The sequence below is a fragment of the Lutjanus erythropterus genome, chromosome 11 (genome assembly GCF_056507025.1).
Source record: "Lutjanus erythropterus isolate fLutEry1 chromosome 11, fLutEry1.hap2, whole genome shotgun sequence".
NCBI classification, from domain to species: domain Eukaryota; kingdom Metazoa; phylum Chordata; class Actinopteri; order Lutjaniformes; family Lutjanidae; genus Lutjanus; species Lutjanus erythropterus.
The window spans coordinates 6,233,879-6,244,211 of NC_139327.1; the positions used below are offsets into that span (position 1 = coordinate 6,233,879).

The following is a 10,333-nucleotide window of genomic DNA, read 5'->3' on the forward strand; positions in this document are numbered from 1 at the left end:
TCGGGAGGGGAAATGAGCACCGTTTTGGACGAGCGATGTAAGCAGAAGATTACCTCGGAGCCCAATAGAAATGAATCAGGTATAGATTGATGGCAGCCACGGCTCATTAAGAAGGAATGTGTGTGTGTGTTTAATTGATGCAGTAATTTTCAGCCACTCAGGAAATGGCCCTTGGGTGGGTCTTCCAAATGGCACACAAATATTTACTATGGACACAAACATTTTTGTAAGCGAGCCTGGGCATGTAAGGTAAGGGGAAAGACTCTTGATACAGTGCGGTGATATCATCATCGTACTGGCTAGTTTGGCCAGGTCCTCTGCCAGTCAGCTGGGCTCTGAACCGCTTAGATGACTCATCAGTGTGCATGAATTCCTCTATGCTCTCTCTCAACCCCAAGAACTCTTTGTACTGATGAGTGCAGATGAAGTTAAAATCCGCCCCCGCGCTCCTCATCCAAGGCCAGATGCGGGCCAAGAACTTTAGCACTCCGATCCCATCTTGTCCGAGTCTGAAACGTTAGCATTCAGCCATCGCTCTGTTCCTCACATTCAAGTGCTCTGTGAGTAGGATGATTTTTTTTTTCCCCCTGATGGATCTCCTGTGCCACTTAACACAAGAGGTCTGACTTATCAGCATCACATTTCTCTTTATGTGGGGTGCATGCACAGCTTTCTGTGAGCGCACATGGAGGCATGTGTACTATGCATGACTTGTTTGGTCAATGCATCCTAAGAAGTGGGTCAGAGCGCCCTAGTTCTCATTGTGTGAGCGTGCATGTGTCTGTGTATTGCATTTCAGTGTTATTTTGTCCTGATTGACTTATCTGCAAAAAACATCTCCTTGCTCCAGTTCTCCTGCTGTTCGGTAGCATGTTATTTTCTTGTTTACCTCTCTCAAGGTGAACAAGAGAGCTTTTAATTCAACTTTCCTCCGGTTCACTTGTGGAAGGCTCGGAAACAACTGCGTTTGGTCAGGTAGCTTATGTTTTGTCTTATTTAATCATGTCAGGCCATATTGAATTTACAAATAGCGGTCACACCGCATGTGTAAGTGAGCTACCCCCGTTGAGTATGTGCAGCAGGGCTGGGCTGCAGATTACATGATATAATAGTGTTTAGGCATCGCCTCTCCTTTTAAATTCCTTTAACCTTGACTCCCCCTTAAATGCAGGGAGAACACATCTGCCAGGCTGGTGTCAGACATTAGTAATACACACCGCTCGGGCAGCATTGTCACTTTTTATTAACGCCCAGAGCTTTGCATGGACACCAGCTGTTGCATCAAGTGGAAAAGCCTTGGCGGCATGAATGACCTTGACTTTAACTGCCGCTCCTTTGGCTCTTCCCCTTTTTAATTCTTTTGTTTGGTCTCATACATTTTAAATGGCTTAAATGGATTACCGTTCCTGACAATGAAGGTCATTTAAGAACTCACTTTTTTAAAGATTATATTAAAAGAAAAAGGCTGTTTTACCAGCAAGTGTGGTGGCGGAGTGGGTGCAGTCTGGAGGTCAGCGGAGGGGGCGGAAGTCACATTTTCGAGATCTAATCCGTGACATCTGCATCGGCACATTTTTACGTGTAATTCGACGTGTCTTCGGGAAGCGGCTGAGAGAGCGTTGACCTTTCCTGTCCCCGCCGTCTTTTAAGTACAACGGGGAGAAAGCAAAAAAAGAGAGAGAAATAGATGAAGAGCCCACCAGCCGGGGATGATGAAGCTCTCGCCCCCCTCTCCCCGTCACTTGCCCTCCCTCTCACATGTACGTGGCCGAGCGTAGGGGTAAAAATCACTTTAGAATGGTGCCTGCTCTGTCATTGGCTGACATTGTCAAGGATAATGGATAATCACCACAGAAACCGTAGAGCAGCTCATTGGTGCTGTGTGGTGTCCCACAGAGGGGGGGTGGTGGTGGAGGGGGAGGCGGGTGGAGGTCAGGCTTTTTGGGTGCCACCACCAATGCGATGACATGTTAACAGATGTGTAAGGTCATTTTCAATGTATACACCAGGGGAGATAATGTAATAGTAATGCACATCACACATTCGGAGCGAGGAAAAGGAGGAGGGCTGTGTGCTTTAGGGGCTCACTATAGAGGACAACTTTCCCCATATTAAGGTCATTTATTTGTTAACAGAGCTCTGTCACTGAGGAGAACATATTTTTTCTTGCCCTTGCTGTAGCGGGGCTTTTTAACACCGGCTCTGTCATTACATGTCTCTCAAGAGCCTGAAGGTCCCCACTTTGTTTAAAGAACTATTTAATGGGAGACAGTGAGCGCAGTGGCTCTGTTGTGTATAAACTAACATAGTGCAGTGTCATAGTGTCCCTGCGCTGCCTTGGCTTCTCTGTATTGAAGTTTCTTTGGGCAAAAACATAGACAAGGTCAACCGTAATTCCAAAGGTTCACTGCCAGCAGCGGAGAGATTAGCAGAATTTCCCATGTTGAAACCGTGTCAGTGTTTCTTTTCCATTTGCATTTTTTTTTTTCTCTCACACTTAACTGGGGGGCTGTAGTACGGCGTGTTAAGTTACTTTGCCACGCTGTGTTGAAAGGTAAACACGTGTTTACAGTGCTGATCAAACGTGGTGTTACAGAGCGTTCTATTATAATTGCGTTAAGCTTGCTGGCGGGAAAGTAGCCCTAATCCTGAGCATCTAAGATTAGCATGACAGCAGACGTCAGATGGCCCAGTATGACCAGGTTGGCTTTTGTTGTTGTCAGATTTAGGTCAACAGCTTAAAAATGGCCTTGAACTGTAATTGACGCTGATGGGCCAATCTCAGTTAAATGACTCTATACAGTCAGGGCTAGGAGGGTTACTTTAAAGGGTTACAAAAATTAAAGAATGTAGTTAGTAACCTAACCCATGTATCACAATAGTAAAGTAACTTGATCACTTTCCTTTACTTTTGGATTACCAAAAAGTATAGTGAAATTGTTTTGCCTAATATAATTTAATGTGTCTATTGTTTAGATTAATAGTGGTAGTTATGCACATTTTAATGTACTTTGTTAAAGGTACTACATGAAACTTTAATATTTTGTTGATTTTGGGGGTCCCACATGGACAAAAACAGTAGTTTTTTCACTGTAATAACCTCAAAAATCAAATGATATAAATAAAAATCTCCCCCTGCTTCTTTTTTGTACTGGCTAACATAGCACTCCCTGTAACTTTGTCTAGGAAAATGTAAACACAGGCTGGCTCCAGGGAATCCAACCTGATGGAAGCCATTAAAAAAATGTATATAGAAATAGGTGATCATCTCACTGATGGACTTGCTTGCTTATGTATGTCATATAGAGGCATCACTAATAAATTGATACTGTTCCATAACAAGTTAAAAACTCCTTGTAGTAGCTTTAAGTAGCCTATGTTATCCCAGTCACCCGCACTGGATTTCTGTGTAACTAAGCATAGTAGTTGTTTCTACCCATAAATATATTTTTTAATTTAATTCAATGAATTTTTAATTTCATTAAAAATCAAAGGCAGCTTGTTCCAAGGAAAATAAGACGACACTCTGAGTAACCTTACAAAAAAGCCTCAGGATTACAAAATACAATAAAAGTGCACAGAGCATTGATGAATGTCAATAGTAATGACAAACCTTGTGTTATATTTAGTACCTGTGACAAACAATAAATTTTATTGAGTCATACATGTATGACATTTGCATGGAGAACTCACAAAAGTTACAATGATATGCCAAATTCGCAGAAAAGCTGAAAGATTGGACAAAATTGCAAGGTTGTGCAGAATTCACAAGGATTGGTTGAATTTGTGTTACTTGTTGCGATCACAACATTGCAACTTCCTGGAAGGACAACATGTCCACAGCTGAAGGCAGAACTGTCACTGCACTGTGATGTTGCTCCTCTTTATTGATTTAAAGACAAAATAATGGCAATAATATTCACCCGGTAAAAGCATTTTTTCACAAGAGACCATGATAATGAATAGCTGGTTTCAATGAGACCAGAGTGGTGTTGTGAGTGTTGTAATGTGTGCGCACTGCACATGGTAGTATATAGCTCTTAAATTTAAAATGTATTTTAAAAATGCAGCCCTACTATTTTTTTCTAAATCTAACTGTAATCTATGTTGTTTTTTTCTGTGACGTTAATGGAGTATAGTTACTAATTACGTAATCCCATCACATGTAATCCACTACAACTCAAGCCTGCATACAGTGCTGCCCAGTCTGGAGAGCCTCATCAACCTGTGGACCTTTGCTTGTTAAAATTGCTAGCCGATTGTTTTCCTACTGCTCCTCAGACTTAATTGTGCACTGATCAACTTAAACCCAGCCTCTAATCCCTGCTCATTTTAAAGGTGGCATTAAAAGTGCCACCTAGTTGGCCTTACCGTCATGACAACCTGTGGACCTTGGCCACGGGGATGGATTTCAGCCTGATTAGAAGCCTGGTGCCTTGTTGTTTTTGGCCCTGGCTCCTGCTCTCTGTGAAGTATTTAGGCTGGTGGCTGCGTGGGTTGCCATGGCCTTTCGTCATAATCAAGGGCTGCTGTCCTGTTGTGTGACCTGCTATGTTGGTCCACTCAGCGGACACCAAAGGTGAGGGCGGCATCGGGAAAGGACACGGGCAGCAGCTGAGGCGAGGTGGAAACTCTGTATTAATTAACCTTTATGGGATGCGGCCAGGACTGTCGGAGGTGTCCTGTATCCACGGAAACCACGCTGACAGGGTTCAGAGCAGAGGTCTCCCAGGGCAGCGGCGCTGACACTGTCATGGCAACTGGCACAATGCTCACCCCGGTGTCACCGGTGCTGCCCTCCTGACAGTGGTGTGGTGTGACAGGTGCACCTGATCCTTAAGCCACCCCCACCTCTCAATACACACACGCGAAAACACACTTGACAGTCAAGTACAGCTTGTCTGTTAGTTATATCCTTGCTGTGATCCTCCACTGCCTTTGTAGTACTGTACCCACAAACACGACTCACGTTGCATCAAGTTGATTCTATTTTGCGCCTGTCCTCTGGTTTAAAAACAATTCATGGTCAGAAGACCTGGTCAGGTGTTAATAAAGAAACTGAGTAGCCACCAGCAGCTCGCTCTGTGTACAAGTGAGAGAAAGCATACATACTGTTTGTATGTATGTCTTCATGGCCATTTCCATGCTTGTGTATAGGCATGAATGCTTAAATGCTAACTAGTATGCATGTGGGTGGGAGGCTTCCGCTTTATGTAGACCGAGGGTTGCGTCGTGTGAGATGCTGCTCAAGTGCATAAGGAGCAGGAGGTGGTGAGGGGGGGGGATAATCCACTGAAATGACAAGCTGCATAAGAAATTATTCACAGCTCTCACAAGCCCCTTCACTTTTGAAAGACATCGCTGTGAGGGGCTTGCAGCTCAAGACCTGAATGTTTTCAAGGTAGTGGGCTTGAATTTTCAATTTGGATCCAATCAGGCCTAATCTACATTTGTCGTCTGTTCGGTGGCTGCAAGGGGAGAGTGCAGAGAGGAGAAGGAGCCGTGTGCAGTCAATCTGAAATGTTGCTAAGTAACAGAGATGGCAGACGAGGTGGTGAAATGAATGTGATATAGTGCTGTGCAAATCCCTGCTTCTCACACAGTTTCTCCTTTTTCTCCTCTTTTTCTCTACCCCACCATCTCTCCCTCCCTTCCTCCCTCTTTTCTCTCTCTCACTCACTCCCATAGGTCCCCCATGTGAGATCTGCAAAGCTGAAAGGCGCCACTGACAGAACCACAGCCAGGCCTTAGGACAGACATCCCAAACATCCACAGCCACGGAATGTGTCAACATCTTTGTGGTGAAATCCCGCTGACTCCTCGCTTGCTACTCACATAAGCCTGGAGCGGGGCCTTCTGGGATCCTACAGTGTTTAAAGGCATATAACAATGCCTGGGAGGCCCACCTGCCCCAGATTGCCTCCAACCATGGTTGCTGTTTCACCACAGTGCTGACTGTACCCAATACAGAGAGGGATCACATCCGGCCAGTGCATCCTTCAGTCCTCTGCAGATTCACTCCCTCTTTTTGGTATTTAGGAAGTACATGCCACTGTCAACCAGATGACCTAGTGGACATTTATTTCCCAGTAGCAGTGCTGAACCATACGAGGGGATCCTAGTATTGAACATGACTCATGGGGAGGAGCCTGGCCCTGAGACACACAAGGATTCAGCTGTTCTAACTTATCTGGAAGGTTTACTGATGCATCCAGTGGTAGCCGGGCCTGGGGCCACGGCAAGCGGAAGATCTGAGGCTGCCCACAGCAACCAGGAGCAGGGTGACAAGGTGGGCGGGCCCTTCCAACTGCCCAACCATGGCCCCGCAGCTCCCAAGGCTGGAACCAACGGGCCCACACTAGGTTCTTCGCAGCACCTGAAGAAGGCTCGCCTGCTGCGCTCTGGAGCCTGGAATGATCCAGGGAACCCGCGGATGAGTTCACCCCCAGTGGAGCTGAATGGCCAAGGGGGAGGCTTGCAAAATGGAGCACTAGAGGGATCTCCTCATGCTGGGGAGAGCACCCTGTTGGCTTCCCTGCTTCAGTCATTCAGCTCCCGGCTTCAGAGTGTGGCAATGTCTCAGCGTTCTATTAAACCCCCCAGTGAGTGTTCCTCTCCCTCCAAGGCACCACCTGCAGACAAAGAACCACTTCCTGTGTATGGGACAGCCTCAAGCCGCTTGAAGGGCCTCATGAGGAAGAGCAAACTTCAAAATCACAGCAACACACCTTACAGTCGGCGGGGACACAGTCAAGACAGACCCCCAGAATCACCTCGGTCAGCACACAGCGCCACGCCTCCCTCTGCTCCCACATCTGCTGAATCAGTGTCCTGTGCAGAGCGTCTGAAGGCTGTGGCCAACATGGTGAAAATACGTTCAAGTCCAGCACCTTCTCCTAAGCCCAGTGTGGCCTGCAGTCAACTGGCCCTGCTGCTGTCCAGTGAAGCCCACCTCCAGCAGTACTCCAGAGAGCATGCGCTCAAAGCCCAGCTCTCAGGAAGATCTGCCAGCGAGAGACTAGCTGCCATGGCAAACCAGCAGCATGGCCAGGACAAAAGGCCACCTAGTGTGGGAGGGACTCTGCCAGGAGCCCCAGACACACTAAGCTCCTTAACAACCCAAAATGGAATGACAACAACAACTACAATAACAACAACACTCCCTCGAACGGCCCTGTCAAGTCCACAGAGCCCCTCTCTGCTGCGTGGCCATAGCCAAAGCTCCCCACCCACTCCCCCACATGCTCCAAACCACACTCACAGCCAGCCACCCAGGGAGAAGCGAGGCTTTGACTCACGTCCAACCCGTCCCCCCCAGACATGCAGCAGCTTGCTGCTGCTGCTACTCAACAACCACAACAACCAGAAGCAGCTGACCAAGAATGGGCACCTAGAGGACAGCTGTGGAATTCTGCCGCCAAGCGGCTCCTCTTCAGTTACATCAGACAGCGAGTGCTCCACCCAGGAGAGGAGCCTCACCAAGGACAGCAGTGATGCGGAGAGTTCCTACTCAAGTTGCTCTCCCATTGACCTCTCTATTAGGAGCCGGGCTAATACACAAGACACAGGGCCCAAAACTACCACCCCCTCTTCCACCTTCTCCTCTTCCACTTCTACCCTCTCCTCTTCCACCCCAGTGTTTTCCTCCACCCCAGGTACATTCTCCCCTCAGGCTTCTGTTCAGCCCTCCACTGCAACCTTTTCACCATCCTCTACTGTTGTCTCCTCTGTTTCCACTGTTATTTCTTCATCTTCCTCCTCCTCCATCTCTACATCCTCCCTTGACAAACTAACAGAATCTTTAATAAACAAGTGGAAGCCAGAGCCATCAGGATCAAAAGTGTCCAAAAACAAGGAGCCTGAAATGAGTCCAGACCTAAAATCCCACCCTAAAGTCACACTTATGCAGCTTCTTCTTGAGCGCAGAAATAATGAGATGGTTAATAAAAGTGTAGGTAACCAGGATTTGCCACTTGATATAACCATGGCCACTATGTCTCGAGGCCAAACAAAGGGACTGGTGCCCTGGGAGGAGACCAGGACAAAAAGCCCCCTAGATAGACCTGTAGCCCCCGCCCAGCCCCTGTACTCACATAACCGTGACCCTGGCAGCGTACTATCCCCGTATTCCTACCCCTCCCCCCATGTGCAGTCCAGCCCACTGGATTTGTGTAAATCTAAAGCCTTCCCTGCTGAGAAGGCTGCAGAACCTGCCTTCAGTGCCAGTAAACTGTTACAGAATCTGGCTCAGTGTGGCACGGCTTCTTCCTCCCCTCCCATCCCCTCTAGCAAAGGGGTGGGTCAGGAGCTCGAAGCCAGCAGGCCCCTCGCCCTATTGGAAAGGCTCAATGCTCCGATCCATAGGACCACCACCACTCCTCTCTCCGACGGCCCCTCAGGCAGTGGCACACCCTTCAGTCAGAAGGAGGCTTCTCCTCCTTCATCGCAGATCGAGAACCTTCTGGAGAGGCGCACTGTGCTGCAGCTCCTTCTAGGAACAGGCTCGGCTACAACTACAGTGAACCGCAAAAAGAGGCCCAGTGGCAGTGGTAGGAGGAGTGTGGAGATGGCAGGGGGGTGCTATGAGAAGAGCCCTGGTGCTTCTACCGTCTGTGACAGCTCCAACGGGCCCCCTTTGGACATAAAGGTCAAAACGGAGATCACAGAGGAGGTAGGACCGTCCTCAGCTGTGTCTGAGGACTCCAGTGGCAGAAAAAGATCAAGTGGCTACGAGAAGAGTAGCCCCTTCTCCGATCCTCAGCAGGACTTTAAAACAGAACCACGGCCTGCAGAGGTCATAGCAAAATATGGCCTCCTCAGCCAGTTGCTTAAACAACAGACTGCTACCTACTACACCAGTGCTGCTATGCAGGCTGAGTCACAGCCCAGACAGGTTAAAGAGGAACAGAGGGAGTACCCAAGCCCCAGTCCCAAGAAAAGACGCCTCTGCTCCGATCGGACTGATAGTTTGAACAATATTAGCTCTCCGAGAGCAGTGGACATTGGCGACACAAACATTTTTGCCTCTTCTGCTGTTCAGGAGGAGCCTGATCAGCAGAGGAGTCTGAAGGAGGAGGAGGCTCCACCCAGGAGCCCACCAAGTGAAACCCTCACCAGAGAGAGTCGCGGCTTCAACGTGCTCAAACAGCTGCTGCTCTCCGACAACTGCCTGAAGGAGCTGTCCCAGCAGCCCCGGGGTACGCCCAGTCCTTCCGTCCTGCAGGCCAATGGCAAGGCCAACGGCAGCATTCTCACCCAGCCTTCCCATAATCACAGCTTCCTCCACCTGCCCAGCTGGCACCCCCATGGCTCCCTCAACTCAGGGCTTCCGAGTAATCTCAGACCACTGCCCACCCCCCCTGCGGGCGACAGCCCTATCTGCACCCCCTGGAGCCGCCAGCCAGCTCCGTGGCCAGTCGCTCAAAAACGGGACCCCCCTACTCTAGTAAAGCAGGAGCCCGAGAGCCCTGTGCGGTGGAGTAGTCAGGAGAACGAGGAGGAGGAGGGTTGTGACTCAAACCTGGACTCTCCACGACTCTCGCGCTCCAACCCCATCCTGTACTACATGTTGCAGAAGGGCAGCATTCAGCTGAGGAAGGAGGTGAGGGATCAGACGGAGGGAGCCCAGTCTGTGATCAGAGTTAAAGAAGAGCCAATCAGTGACATGCATGCCTATGAACACAGTCTGAGCTCCACCCCGCAATCACCCACCCACAATGACAAGCACAGCCATGAGAGCCAGGGGCTGAGCCAATCATCTGAGTAGAAGTTGTATCAACTACAGAAAAATATAAAACGGAATCGAATTCATTGACTCTTTTCTTTTTCCTTTTTTAATGACTTGCCAAATTGGTTTGATGAGACAAATAACAAAGAATGAAAAAATGTTTTTTTAGTGGAAGAGAGCAAGTTCAAATTCAAATGCATACCTCAAATGCATTGGTTTCTCAAATTTAAATAGTGAGGTCATGGAATGGTACAAAACAGGTCTATCTTAGCAAAATTGATTAATTGATTCAACACAGCTGTCACAAATTTGACCTTTCCCATCATATTTCATTCTGTTCTGCAGTCCTCCTTTACAATTTGGTCTTGCTTTACTCTTATTATTTGTATCTAAATTGCACACATATCACTATTCCATGTCCTCTTTGTTGTCTGCCATAAAACATTTAGAAAGAACATTTCAGGCAACATTTATTATTGATGACTCCAAAAATGTTAGCGCTCAGTTCAGTGGACATTTATTTATTTTCTCCATCAGAACATTTTCAGATAGACAAAGTCCCATCAATTTTAGATAAGATTCCAAATAAAGTCATTCTAGGGCAGA

General features: G+C 47.9%; 1 protein-coding gene across 1 annotated transcript in view; it reads left to right on the plus strand.

The window, feature by feature from the left end:
• Positions 1 to 10,047, plus strand: part of nrip1b (nuclear receptor interacting protein 1b) — a 53,301-nt gene extending 43,254 nt beyond the window's left edge. Inside the window, exon 2 of the mRNA XM_084730571.1 lies at positions 5,689 to 10,047. Coding sequence (XP_084586697.1) covers positions 6,131 to 9,766 — 3,636 coding nt within the window. The 5' untranslated portion in view covers positions 5,689 to 6,130 and the 3' untranslated portion in view covers positions 9,767 to 10,047. The remainder of the gene's footprint in view (positions 1 to 5,688) is intronic.
• The last annotated feature ends 286 nt before the right edge of the window (positions 10,048 to 10,333 follow it).